Source organism: Diaporthe batatas, assembly GCF_019321695.1.
Source record: "Diaporthe batatas strain CRI 302-4 chromosome Unknown Contig00004, whole genome shotgun sequence".
NCBI classification, from domain to species: Eukaryota; Fungi; Ascomycota; class Sordariomycetes; order Diaporthales; family Diaporthaceae; genus Diaporthe; species Diaporthe batatas.
Genome location: NW_025408551.1, coordinates 1,001,721 through 1,016,950, shown reverse-complemented (window position 1 = coordinate 1,016,950; position 15,230 = coordinate 1,001,721). Strand labels below are relative to the sequence as shown.

Here is a 15,230-nt window from a genome sequence, read left to right as displayed (position 1 = left end):
AGTTAGTTTTTATTTTTAAATAAAAATATTTAATTATTAAAAATATTTAATTATTAAAAATATTTATTTATTAATTTTAAATTATTTAAATTAATAGTATATATTATAGTTTTAAGTTTAAACCTTAATTATTTTTTTAATTTTTTAATATTTTAAATAAATTTATTAAAGCTTTTAATTACTTTTTATTATTAATATCTTTCTTTATAATATATTATTTTTAATAAGTTATTAATTATATAGGATTATAAAAAAGGTTTATATTTTAATAATATTTTAAATAAATTTATTTTAATTATTATATTTTTAATTAAATTATATATAAAAATATAGTATATAATAATTTTAGTTAATTTTAAGTATTTTTAATTATAAATAATTTTAAGTATTATTTTAAAGTTTAATTTATTTTTATTTCTTTATTATTTTATAAATAATAAGTAATAATATAATAGTTTTAATATTATTAAACCTATATAATATTTTTAAAAATTATTTATAAAATTATATTTTAATTAGTAATAATTTTTATAGGATCCTTTATTTATATTTAATTTTTTATAGAAAATTTTATTAAGCTTTATAGTATTTATTATAATATAAATTAAAAGAAAAATTTATTTTAATAAAATAATTTATAATTATTAAAATTAAATTTATTTTTATTATTTATAATAATAGTTAAAAGTTTAGTTATAAAGTTTATATTAAGTTTTATATAAGTTTTAATAAAATTAATAGTAAAATAAGTTTTTATATAAATAATAATATAATTTAAATATATATTAATATATTATATAAAAGTATATATATTTTATTATAAAGGTTTTTAATTTAGGTTATTAAAAGTATTTTTAAAAAAGTTATATTTTTATTTACTTTTAATATTTATTTAATAAATTATTATAATAAGTTTATAAGATTTTTATTTTAAAGTTTTTATTTTAATATATATATATATATTTTTAATAAAGGAGTTTATTTTAGATTTTATAATTAAAGTTATTTAAAGTAGTATTATTTAAGGATTATATTTTTATTATAGTTTAAATTATTAAGTTTTTTTAGGTTTTATAAATTAAGTTTATAAGTAAAATAGGGTTTTAAATATATTATATTAGTATTAAATATATATATTTAGGTTTAAATTTTATTATAAATTATTTTTATAAGGAAGTTATAAATTTAAGTTAATATTTTATTAAAAAAGTTATATTTTAAAACTTTATATATTATAGTATTTTAATTATAGTTTAAATTTTAACTTATTATTAGTTTTTAAATAAAATTATAAGTTTTTTTAATAACTATAATTATTTTTAATTTTAAAATTAAAATTTAATTTATATTTAAAGGTTTTTCTTTAATATATAATTAAGTTTTTAAAAAGTTTATTAGTTAGATTAGTTTTATTAAGGTAATATTTAATAGTAAAATTAAATTTAATTAAATATATTAATTATTAAATTTATTTTTAAATTAGTTTTTATTTTATAAAGTTATAAAGATTATTATAATCTAAAAATAATAATAAGTTTTAAGTTTTTTAAAGTATTATTATTAATATTTAAAATTACTAATAATAATACTTAATTTTTATTATAAATTATTTAGTTAAGTTTTATATTAATAAACTTTTTAATTAAAAATAATAAGATATTATTAAAATATATTTTTAATAATATATTTTTAAAAATTATTAAGATAGTTATTTTATTAAAGGTATTATATTTAATTTAAATATAAAGTATTAAATTATAATATTAAAGTAAAGGTATTTATTAAAATTTAATTTTAAGTTTTTAAAAGTTTTTAAGCTTTTAAGTTTTTAAATATAAATAAATTAATTTTATTAAACTTTTAACTTTATTTTATATTAAATAGTTACTTATTAAAAGGTTAAGTAATCTTAAAATATTCCTTAATAAACCTTTAATAAAATTATAAAACTTTAGAAAAATCTAAATATTATAATAGGTAGTAAAATAGGCTATTTTTAAATAATTTTAATTTAATTAAAATTTATTTAAATTTCTTTTTCTAATTAGAATTTTAAAAATTTAATCTTTTAAAAGAAGTTATACTTTTAAAATTTTTATAAAGCTTAATTAATAATAGTTAATTTATAATTATTTAAATATATTTTTATATTTTTTTATTTTTAAGAAAATTAAAATATTATTTAAATAAATAATTATATAAATATTAATATAGGTATTTAAAACCTTTATAATAAATAATTAAAATATAATAGGTATTAGTTAATTTAAATAGTATTATTTTAAATTTATAATAATTATAATATATATAGAATATTATTTTTATTTATTTTCTTTTAAATATAAATTTAATAGTAAATATTTATTAAATTAATTTTTAAAAATATTTTATATTTAATAATTAGTTTAAAATTTTAAAATTAATAATAAAGGGTAATAATTTTTAATTATTATTTTATTAAAAGCTTAATAGTTAATATAGAGTTAAAAGTATTATTTTTTAAGGGTAAATAAAATTAAAGTTTTATTAAACTTTTATTAAGGGTAATTTATTTAATTTTTAAACTCTCTTTTAACTATTGCTTTAAAATTTTTAACTTTTTTAATAATAATAGGTAAAAAAATAGAAAAAGTAATAATATTTCTTTTTTTAACTTAATTATATAGTTTATTTTTTTTTAAAAGGAAAGCTTTTTTATTCTAGCCTTTATAAAAATTTCTTTAAGCTTTTAATTATAAATATAATTAAGAGGATTAAAGGTGATTTCTTTCTTTTATTTATTCTTTTAGTTTTATTATTCTTTTTATTATTTAAATTAAAAGGTTATTAATTAAAAGAATAATATAATAATAAATATTTTATTTTTAATTTCTTATAAAGGATTTTATAGTTTATTAAATAATATATAAATTATTTTATTAAAGTTATTAATTTTTAAATAATTTTTAACTTTATTTAAAAATATTATAAATTTAAAGTTTTTAATAATAAAATAGATTTAAAATACTTTTAATTAATAATAAAAATATTTTAAGTTTTTTTTTAGTTTTTAAAATAATTTTTAATTAAAAGAGGATTTAAAAGATTTTATAAATAGGTATTAAAATATAATTAATCTTTTAATAAATATTAAATATTTCTTTAATTTCTTTAAATTAAATTTCCTTATAAAAAATATTAATTAAGTTTATTTAAGTTTAAATATTAAGGTTAATTTTAATATACTTTTAATTTTATATTATAATTATTTTCCTTAAGATTATAAAGATATTATAAACCTTTATTATTTCTTTTTTTAATTTTAATTATTAATTTAACTTTTTTACTTTAAATATTATTTTAATAAATAATTAAAATAATCCTTAACTTCTTTTATTTTAACTTTACCTTTAATAATTTTTAATTAATAATTATTATAGCTTTAAATTTAGTTTATAAATATTATAGTTTCTACTAATATTAAATAGTTTAAAGTATAATAATAAATATTATTATAATAATAGTAAATAGTTAGCTTTTATTATTATTAAAAATTAAGTTTTAAAATAGTTTTAAAGTTACTTTTTAATTATTTTAATTAAATTAAATATATAAACTTTTATTTTAAAATTTTTAATTTTAACTTTTATATATAATAAACTTTAAGCTCCTTTAAAAATTATAGTATTATTTTAAAAGTTTTTTTATTCTTTTATTAAAGGTTTTATTACTTTTTTATATTTTATTTTTAATTTTTATATTCTTTTTAATTTATTTAAGTATATTAATTTAAATTATTTAAGTAATTTTAATTATTTTATTTTTAGTATTTAGTAAATTTAAAATATATTTAGTTTAAAATTTTAAAAATTTAACTTTATAATTTAAAGAGAAAAACTTAACTTTAAAATTATTACTTTTAACCTTTTATTTTTAATTTTAAGGTTTTAAAGTATTAATAAAAGGATTAAAAGTTTTAGTTTTTATTAATAAATAAAGTTAATTATATTTTAAATAACTTTAAAAATATCTTAAAAGTTTTTAAAGTTATTATTAAAGGTTTTAAATTTATTTTATTTATAATAGTTAAATATTAATTTATTTTCTTTTTTAAATTTTATATAAGTATTTTAATAATTTTAATATTTTTATTAATATAGTTAAATATATAAATTATTTTTATTTTATTATTATAAAGGGATTATAATTAAAAGATATAAGCTTTTTAAAATTTATTATTTAATTATTATATTATTATAAAGTATAAGTTATAAATAGTAGAGTAATATTAGTTAGTTTTAGATTTTTAGTTTAATTTTTAAGATATTTTTAATTATTTTAAGGGTATTTATTTTTATTAAAGGATTTAATTTTACTTTTATTTTTAAGTAAAGGTATTATTTATTAAAGGGATATTTAAACTCTTTTATTATTATTTAAATTTATTTAAAATCTTTTTTTTTAATTATTTTATTTTTAATAGTATTATAAGTAGTATAAAGAGAAAAATTAGAATTATAATAAGTTATAATATTAGATATAATAGTATAAGTTAAGGGAGGTTTAAAAATTTATTAAATTTAAATTTAATATAAGATTGATTTTTACTTCTTTTAAAGAAGAGGTAAATAGGTATTATCTATCTTTTAACGGGCTTAAGGAAGGGGTATAGTTAGGTGCTAAAATACCTTTAAGGTACTTTTTTATAATTTCTATTTAACTATTATAATTAATTAAAATATTATAAAAGTTATATAGTAAAATTAAGTTTAAAAATAGTTATTATATAAATAAATTATATTAAAAGAAGCTTAATTAAAAATTATTCTTTTAAATATATATATATATATATATATATTATAATAAAACTTTTATTAAATAAATTTATAAAATTAATATTATAATTTTTATTTAAATATATAATTATTAATTTTAAAAAATTAAAATAAAAATAATTTATAATATACTATTTTAAAACTTTTATAATAAAATATTAAAACTTTTAAAAGAGTTTTAAAAATAATTTATAAAAAGATAAAAAAATATAATAAACTTATCCTCCTTTATGTTTATACTTTTATTACTAATAACTATTAACTCCTTAATAATATAGAAAAATATAATAGAAATAAAAAAATAAATTTAAAGTTTCTTTTAAAAGAACTATAAGAATATATATAAAGTTATTAAAGACTTTATATATAAACTTTAAACTATTAAGGAAGAAATAAGTAATTATATAGTATAAAGGAAAAATATAATATAGCCGAAGCCTTATCTATATATAATAGAGTTATTAGCTTCCCTTATAAGGCTCCTTTTCTATTATATTTCTTATATATTATATAAAAGTAAATAGATTCTTAATAATAAAGTAATATATTTAAAAAAGGAAGATTTAATTCTTAAATATTTAAACTTTTATTTTCTTTATATAGTATTTATTTAATATATAGTAAATAAACTCTATTTAATTTTTAAAAGTTTTAATCTTTTATAAAATTTATATAAAAGGTTTTCTTAATAGATTTATTATTATAATATTATTATTCTATTAATAGCTATATATTTAAAATAAAGATTATAATATATTTAGTTTATTTAATAAAGGTAGATTTAAATAGTTATATAATAAGTTTATTAATAAAGAAGAGTTAGCTTATTAAGTTTTATATTATAAAATTCTTTTTTATAAAGATTATTTTAAAACTATTTTAATTTTATTATATAACTACTTTACTAATTATTAATTCTTAAATTATTTATATTAATAATTTTAATATAATATTATTAAAAGTAATACTTTCTAACTTTATTTATATAATATAAAACTTAACTATATACTTATATATTATATTCTCTTTTTATTATTATTAATATTATATTTCTTTAAATATCAAATTTTAAGTATTTACTATTATATAAAGGCGCTATATATATTTTATATATATAGGGATTAAAAACAAAACCACCACATGTTGGAGATTACTGATGAACAGACTACCGTAGGGTACGGACTGGCGTTCTGTCTGGCTGAACATCCCCGAACCCCTGGCTGTCGAGGCCTAACTCGACCGGGTTGCTGTTGAGAAATGGCAGGAACAAGTCGCGGACGGCGAGACCTCTTCAGTCCGAATCGCCATGCCTTTCATGGCGCAGCTCAGTGCTGTCAATTCTCTGGCATATCATGGCCAAGCTATTCCTCGGCTTACTTGCTGATCTCTTCGTCAGTTTCTCGCTCTACCAGTGGCGGCAGTCGTGTTGGAATGCAAATAATTGTCTTCTCGACCTTCCAGATCACCACCCTCTTCTCGACGATTGTACAACAGATCCAAGCACTATTTGTCGCTCAGAGGTCCCTATACGAAGTCCTTAGGCGACCAAGCAAGGCATACAGGTGGCAGGTCTTCATGGTGGCTGGCGTCATGGTCGAGGACCCCTGGAAAATTCGCACTCGTACCATCATCTGAGCGTGCTTCTACTACGCATGGTGGGCGCAGACCAGAGCGGAGAGATACAATTCCTCGTCCTGCTGCTTACCATTGCCGTGTGCTTCTCATATACGCCAGCACCTTTGCCCATATGGCCATCGCTGCCCTTCCAGACGCAACCACAGCAGGATCCATCGTTACCATTCTGATACTGCTGTCCATAATGTTCTGCGGTGTCCTGCGGATGCTGAGTGCGCTGCTGGAATTCTGGGTGCTGATGTACCGCGTCAGCCCTTTTACATCCTGAATCGCAGCCATGTCAACGTCCGTGATCCACGGGCGATCAGTCACCTGGTCCGTGTCGGAGATGACCATCAACCACACTCCTTAGACCTACGGCGACTACTTCTCGGGCCATCTGTCGGGCGGCGAGGGCAGCATGGGCAACCTGCAGAATCTCAACGACACAAGCGCGTGCCGCCACTGCTCCCTCTTCAACCGCGACTAGGACAGTGAGGGTCACACAAGTTGACCAGGCGAGAAGACCGAATATAGATGTATCAAGATTGTGTGAATTACGGCATACTCTACAGGTTTATACCCTGCTTGGAAATGAAAATCGCGGTGCATATTAGGCTTTCCTGCTCTATCATTCCCAAAACGTTGTGTACCTCATGGGCTCGGCGTGTCATGGTGCGGAAGACGGGGACCGTGGACTGCGAGAAAGTCAATCACCACCACGACCGTATCTACCTACCATACAGAAATTTGGTGTCCACTTGAGTGAGGCAAACAAACAGGGTAAAAAAAATCAATCGTCAAGAGTAGTCAGTCCAAAAAGCTGCAAAAAAGAAACAACTGTCCTCGGTGAGATTCGAACTCACGACCTTTGGATTGGGGTATTTCTCCAGTATTCTGAAGAATCATACATTGTATGAGACCAACGCTCTAACCGACTGAGCCACGAAGACTTGTTTTGCCATCTTGAATAAGGAAATTCTATGCTGCAACGTTTCTGGTTGTCGAGAAGCAATGCCGGCCACACCGGACAAGAAGGTCTCTAGAGAGAGGGGACATTCACACATCCACAATTAGAAGACACACAGGTATATAATAATAAAAATATAAATAAAATTATATATATATTAAAGTCTTTTAATATATATAAATAAAGTATAAATATTTAATTACTATAATATTATAAATAAAACTTTCTATTTATTAATATTAATAAATCTTTTTAAATTTTTCTTTTTTATATTTAAAAAGTTTTAAAGCTCTTATATTAAGAATTTTAAATATTAGTAGAGAGTGTGCGAATTTTATCTCTCATCTTTTAAGGTGTTTAGATATTTCTAAGGCTGCGAAATATCGTAAATTGCCCTTTTCGGCCCTTAATAATGTGTTAAATATGTCACAAGGCTTGGAGCTCGAGAGGTGGTGCCTGGATCAACGTCCGTCCTCCCGATGTTGCTCACAGCTGATCTTTCACGATGTGGACTAACTAGGTACGTACCTAGGTAGGTAATCTATGTACTGTCAACTTAACAGCCACACCCAGAATACTAATACGTCATGAAAGCCGTCAGGACTACCAATCTCCTACGCGTTCTACTACCCCGGCACGAGCGGGGGCCGACCAGTTTAAATTCACAAGGTTCGGTTTATATTGACCTACAACCTTTAACAGAGAAGTCTAGTCTGCGAGGTGCCAGGTCTTTTGAAGAGAAGTCTAATCCACACTCGAATCGCAAGCCCTAAAATCGCTTTTCAGTTCCGTCGCACCGCAAAAGCCCTACCCGGTCCTCGACACGGAAACAGCAGTTTCTATCCTATCCTCCGTATCCAGCACGAGCCTTCACGTATTCTGTGTACTGGCTGGTCGAGGCTGGGCCCCAGAACCACATCAACAGGAAGACTACTGTGAACACAGCGGCAGCGCCGGCCAGCTTCGCCCTCGCCGGGTTGTTCTGGCGGTACTGGCTGACCTGCAGCTGCGTGTCCTTAGCCAGGGACTGGATCTTGTCAGGTCCAAGCTTGTAGTACACCAGGCCAGCGAGGGCAATGGAGTAGCCGAAGAATTGCTGGCCAGTGACGGGGTCGTGGAATAGGATCATGGATGCGAAGACGAGTAGCACATCCTTCAGCACACCGGACATGGTCAGGACGACGGCGGAGGTCTTGCCGATCTGAAGGAGGCCTGTTAGCCATCGGTCTGGAGGGCCCAGGCAGGGAATAACCTACGAGGAGAACGCCGGAGACGTTCAGGAGGAAGGCAACAAAGGCGTTTGCAAAGAGGACCATGGGCCCAAGACGGTATATATCATCCATGGTCAGGCGGGGCAGCTCGACTAGCGCGGTAAAGAGACCGTTGGTGACCGCACAGGCAGGTGCGAAGTAGTACAGAGACACCAGAGGATCCATCTTGAAGTCGCCGGAGCTCAGGAGCCTCTGGACCAAGACAAGACGAAGCGCCTCGAAGATGACACCGCCGACTTGGAACATGAACCCGCTGAAGACAAACTTGATCTCACCGAAGGAGGCGATGACGACGCCCAGCACGATGACGGTGACGTTGCCGAGGACCTTGACGTTTGGAGGGGCAATGCGGAAGGCCCATGTGGCAAGCAGGGTCGCCACAGCGGTCGTAGCCTGGGCAGTGGGGAGGACGTTGTCAGCGACGCAGTTACTGCGAGTCAAAACGGGCTGATCCTAGGCCGAACGCACCTTGAGCATCTGGATGAAAGACACGCTAAGTGTCAGGTAGGCCAGGTTGCCGCACACGAGACTCAAGCTGAACATGACGCCTATAGGCACGATCGCACGCCTGCCCGGGGAGATTGAGAGGTCAGTAACACCCCATGAACAACATCCTCTTTTAGGCTCAGCCCATGGAACACTAACCCATATGTATGTGGTGTCATTGGGACGTTATGTCTCGAGTCGAGGATCTTGGTGAAGCGGGCCATGAGCTGGGTCATGATCGTGGCAAAGACTTGGTGCCATGTTGTCAGGAACAAGGCTGTGCGAAGAGGGCATCGTCAGTACTCGAATGGCTGCTGGGTGCTTGGGAGTTCCGGGCGGTTCGTCTGCGAAACATGACGGGGTAGCTTACGGTATTCTGTTGGACATGTAAGTCAGCCGTGGTCCAGCAAGTTTGGTTGGGAATATCACAAGAGGGAGAGGGAGAGGGAGGGGGAATCCTACCGAACTTTGCCGTGGACAGAATCCATTTGTTGAAGAGGATGACACTGGAGCTAAGCGCAATCCAAAGACTGTATGTCGAGACACGGCATGTTAGTCCAGCGTCCCGAGCTACCACGGCCACGACCACGACGTCGAACGCACTCACGCGATGAAGAAGGCCGGATGCAAGCCACCCAGACCCCCGGAGCTGTTGGCAGGTTCCGGCGCCTTGGCCGTGCCGCTCTCCAGCTTCCGGTCAGCCTCTGCCGACTTGCGCTCGCTGCTTGCCATGGTCAATGCTTGGGTTTATGTTGGCCGAGCTGCGGCACCATGGACGGGTTGCGTTGGACGAAGTGGTGACGATTGACAGTTGGGGCTTGGCTGGCAGGTGCAGCAATGTCTCCAGGGCTGCCAGTGCCAGGGTGATGGAGAACACCTGGCACTAATAATAATATAGAGTACAGTAACCCCCACGAGTCAAGGGAGCCTCCTACTAGTGGCCGGCCGCACAGGGGTCCACCCATCCCTGGGCAAATATCAGTAGACCCCTGAAATGACGCACATCAGCATGCGTCGGCACCTGCAAAAGCCGGCCCTTCAGCCCTTTGCCTTGGAAAGCACGTGCAACTGCAATTGTTGACATTGCCTTAGGTACCTACCTGCCTGGCAGCCTGGGTGAGTACCTAGGTATGCAACCATGCCCGGCCTCCGGGTCCCTGTTGTGATTTACGGAAGAAAACTAGTAAAGATATAAAGGTTCACAGATATATGCTCATACGCTACGAATGTACTCGAACCGCCACGCTGTCGGCTCTGTGCTGTACTCATCAAGGGATGCTCATCAACGTTCGTCCCCACTTCGCCCCTTGAGGTTTGTTCTTCTCATCTGTCGAAAGGGAATGTGATCCCAGGGATCATTACAAGGTTGGCACATCAACGCTGAGTCTAGATTGTTTTTTTCCCTCTCAATTTTACTCGTAAATACATCAAGCAAAAGGTCCATTGGTTCTCAAGCCCCTAGGGAGATGATCAGTGTTCATGTCTCAAATGAAACTCCGGGCATTGCTTACATGTAGTATCCTTGGAAGACCGATTCTTCTTCCACCGGTGCAACCTTTCTCTGATAGCATCAGAGTCGTGCGCATGCCACGCCTCCACACGACGCTTCATTGAATCGCCAATCTTCTTCTTGTTCTGGCACACCTCCATGAGCTCCAGGGCAACTTCCAGCTTCACCAAATCCGCTGCCACCCTCCGCTGCCGACTCGCACCGCCCTCGTCCTTGTCAGCTTGACCACCAAACGTGCCAAAATGGTATGCGACCCTCAGTCGCTCTTCATCAGTGTCGAGAACCGTGGATACGACCTGACAGGCCAAGCGTATTATCTCTGGCCAGCGGAGGGCACACGTCTCGTCTTCTTGGAGCATTGCCCGCAGGCGTTCGTCCAGCCTCGAGACAAACGCTTCGCAGCCCTGGTCCCCTTTGTACCAGCCCGGGGTGTGAACTAGCGAAAGCTCCAACTTTGTCGTTGACGGGAGCATAACCCGTTGGCCCAACTTCTTTTTGTCCTTCACCAATTCTATAACCCTACCTGCAATGAAACGGCGATTGTTATGCCATCTCTCATACTCAACACTGGTCCTTAGGGTCGCTGACCTTGGCGCTAGAGAGCCCACGAGGCTCTCCCACGTCGCCGTATGTTTCTCGTAATCTTCAAGATATAGTTTCGCGTGTTGTAGGATCATGTCAATCAGCACTCCACGCTCGATGGGCAGGTCCTGCACGGGACCCAGCAGCTCCAACAGCACCTGCGTTTCCCAGCCATCGACGGGGCCGCGGTCATAAGTATTCAGCCAGTGCTGCACCTCAGGGCTCTTTCTGAGGTCCACGTCCGCTCGCAGAGATGCGCTGAATTTGCTGACTGCCGGCGTCGGCGCAATGCGGTGAACAGAGTATTTGTTGAAGTCAGCTAGGTGCTTCTTGGGGACGGAACGGTAGTGGCTGCGCAGAACGTGAAACCAGAGTTTTGGTTCTATCGGGGTCTCCGGTACATCATCTTTCAGGGCTGTGGCGTTCAAGTTGTGCTTGGCTAGGAACATGTTGATCCATCTCGTGTGCTCCTGCTGGGATTGCTCGAGCACAGGAAGAATCAGATGCTCGACGAATTCGGTCTCCAGTTTTTGGAGTCCCGGGCGAGAGTCATCTTCGGCGATGCTGAGCAGTACTGACATCAAAGGCGGCAGCTCTCCCGTTTGCAAAAAGGACAAGTCTGGCAGTATACCAGTCGCCTCTGCTTCCGTCCAGTCTGCTTCCTGCAAGGGTCGCCGCTCATTTATGCTCCCAGCCACCGGAACGACGGTCTTCAGAGCGGCCATGACGTTGCGTACCGTTGGATTGGCTCGGCCTTCTCCCTGGGTTCCCCTGCAGAGGCTGTCCAGCAAGCTCAAAAGACTGTCTAGTGCGGCAAACCGGATATCTTGGTGCTGCGCGACCCTGAACAGCTCAATTAGGACCTCGACGGCTGCGTCATCTGAGATGAACTCGGCCTGGTTGAGGAGCTGCGCCAGGTATTTCACCGTCGTTACCTTGACGGCAGGCTGTGATGGCATATGTACCGGGGCCTCTGACTCGCCAACTCTGACATACGACTGCTCCTCCAGCTTCTCGCCGATACCTTTTGCGAGGCCCATGAGCAACCCATGTGCTTCTTCTGCTCGCAGCTTCTTCAAAAGGCCAGAGGAAAGGAGCAGCCTGTGCCACGAGCTGGCGTCCGGCCTGTCAAGGATCGTCTGCTGTATGAGCGGCGACGCAAGTGCTGGCTTGCCGCTGTTCCTCAGCCTCATTAGAGCCTCATAGGACATCAACTCAAGCACTCCATCAATCGGCGTCGAATCTTCCCTCCCCTCCCTCTTCTGTCTCTTGCGTCTCTCAGAACCAATGTCAAGCAAAGATCTCGTGGCTGCCGCAAGAAACTCAGGCGGCGACCGTGCCAGCATCCCTTCGGCTGGCGTTCGGACAGCGTGGATAAAATCTGGGTGCACCCACTGGAAGGATGACAGCAGGCCTTTCCACACAACGTTGAAGAGTCCACTCCTCGGCACAGCGAAGTGCCTTTGTATGGTCTCTGAGCGAGACACTCGTGAGTTAAGAGCCGCACTGAACAGCTCTTTGACATGTCTCCAGTCATGCTCTTGGAACGAAGGCTCTCGCTTCGCAAGGAGGTAAGTCTCCTGGAAAGTCCTGAGAATTCCGTCTGCCTTCTCGATCCCGCGAGATGCATCCTCCAGCAGCACTGAAACGCTGGCCTTGGATTCCGGGGACAATGTATCAGGAGTGCCGATCCCAGACACAAGCTCAACGCCTTCATTGGTGAGGACTGCACTTTGGCCGAACAGCACCTTCGCTGTCAGTGGGTCACGGACAAAGCGCTGTTGCCAGACAACTATCTCTCCGTATACATCGAGATCACCAGTCGCAATAGCATAGGAAGCTGCTGCCTTTGCTAGTGCCGCTCTGTCTGACTGCTCCCTGGCCGCAGAAGCCTTCTTTCGCAATGTGTCAATCGACTTCCTGGCATTTTCTTGTACTCTCAGATTATCGCGTTATAGCAATGTCAGGTACAAATCCACGTTGAAATTGAGCTGCGGTCCAGTATTCCCGTCAGGGATAATCGACTTTGCATCCGATGCTTGAAGAAAGTTGAACTGCGGATTCGCCTGGTATAGCTTCTTCAGCAGCCGAACTTGTTGTTCGATGGTCATGGAACGGATCAAGTCGATTGGCCAGGTTTGTATGGACAATGCTGAGTAGTTGTCGGCCGAAAAGAGGTCCAACCCTTGCTCTGGAATATCAAGGTAGCAAAGTTGGAGCAGCCTCTCCCTGGGGCCCTGGTCCAAACGACGGACCACATTGAGATAGCTGCTGGGATCCGTGTGAGGTAATTTGGCAAGTCCTGATTTCAGTCCAAGCCTCAGAAGGTCTTCATACCGATCTGGCCATTTCTGCCATCGCGAAAATGTCACAGCCCACAGATCTCGGGAACCGGCCCACGCCTTGTCTCGATCTGTTCCAACTATTTCCCAGCCAAGCTTGATCAGATCGTAGATTTCAAGATTGTCCTCAATACAAGCACGTCGATGTTTGGCAAGTCCGTCCACGATCGGCATCAACAGCCTCAGCTCTTGGTTATGCCACTTGTGATTTGCGATGGCGCCGTCGCGACGGCCCCTGAGTGCCTTTATCGCGAACTCCTTTTCGCTGCACAGGAAGTGATCGAGATAGGCCGGGACATCCCCATCGTAGTGGCTGCTACCAAAGAGATGGTTGATCGCACGTTCCCTCATCAAGGCCATATGGCTCCGCACCAGTCTAGTGATGTCGCGCCATCTGAACAAAGGGTTTGCTTCGTCGTGGGAGTTAAGAACTTGTGTGATAAAGGCTGATGAGCAGGCGCAAAGCATTTTGGCGTAATGGTGTTGGACAGGGCGTCTGTCTTTGCCTATGATAGAAGCGGAGTCGTAAACGCCGGGAAGCAAGGCTCGCAGCAGCTCCTCGACGCATTCCTCCCTTTTCTTGTCCTCTTTACCAGAACTTCTGCATCCAATATACCCAGACATCTTCTTCAAATCGGCAACAGAGCTCTTGCCAAAGATCTCAACTAGCCCTTCCGCGCCCCCCAAAGCTTTCCACGTCATCTCCCATTCGAACCTCCCAGGGCGCCTCAGATGTTTACCGAGTTCTTTCATGGCGATGTTCCGTACTTCCAAGTTGGGTTCATAATTGATGCATCGAGCAATGACAGCAGGGGACTTCGACCACGAAATGAATATCGTGAAGAGATGCGCCGACACCAGGTCTTGTTCAAGGGCTTCAAGCAGGGACTGGCAAATAGCGGCATCATTGTCTTGCACACCTGCTCGGAGCTCATCCAGGTGCGCCAAAAAGCCTTTGACCTCTCCCCGCTCTGAGCCCCTAACTCGGGAGATATCGATTGCGATGCCACCCATGCTGTTCTTTGGGCAACACAAGGCACCGCAGTGGGCGGAAGGTTTTGAGAGCAGAGATAGCACTGGTTGTATTCAGTGGATGGCCTGTTATATCGACTCCAGTGAAAGTCAGTGCTGTCGTGTCTGCCCCGTTGGTAGAGTATGGAGCCTAGAGATGGCTGCTGAAGCATTTCTATGGTTGCTGCTGTGGCTCGCGGCGCCGCAGTCTCTAGCTGGAGTCACCCGGCAAGAGGCCATTGAAGCTAGGCCTAAAAGGCAAGTGAGTAAGCACTTGGGCACAAAGCCGTTCAGCTGGGCCAAGGCGCTGGTGCACGATGAAACCCCGTATTCTCACTCCATTACAATACGCCATTTATGCCTTGGAAACACGACCAATCGACGCTGTATAAGATCTGTTAGACGAGGAAGAGAACGATGGTCTTTGTGTTGTTCTGAATGGTCGACTTTGAGTCCAGACTCATGCAGTCATCCAGATGTCAGGAGTGGGCGATCGATCCAATGGTGGGCCCATCCCCCAATCCTTGAAGGATACGAGGCTTCACTTGGCATCCAGGAAATGAAGACACCTTTGTCGTCCATGCCGAACTGGACGATGGAATCAGCCCTTCCTGACACAACTGGGAAGGG

General features: G+C 35.7%; 1 protein-coding gene across 1 annotated transcript; it reads right to left on the bottom strand.

Annotated features, from left to right (window-relative positions):
* Positions 1-10,271: 10,271 nt before the first annotated feature.
* Positions 10,272-14,603, bottom strand: KVR01_004342 (uncharacterized protein; the record flags this gene model as incomplete). Its single annotated transcript, XM_044786372.1, has 2 exons — positions 10,272-13,185; positions 13,219-14,603. The coding sequence occupies 2 exons, from the start codon at positions 14,601-14,603 to the stop codon at positions 10,626-10,628; spliced, it is 3,945 nt and encodes a 1,314-aa protein (XP_044646506.1). The 3' UTR covers positions 10,272-10,625.
* Between the last annotated feature and the right edge of the window lie 627 nt (positions 14,604-15,230).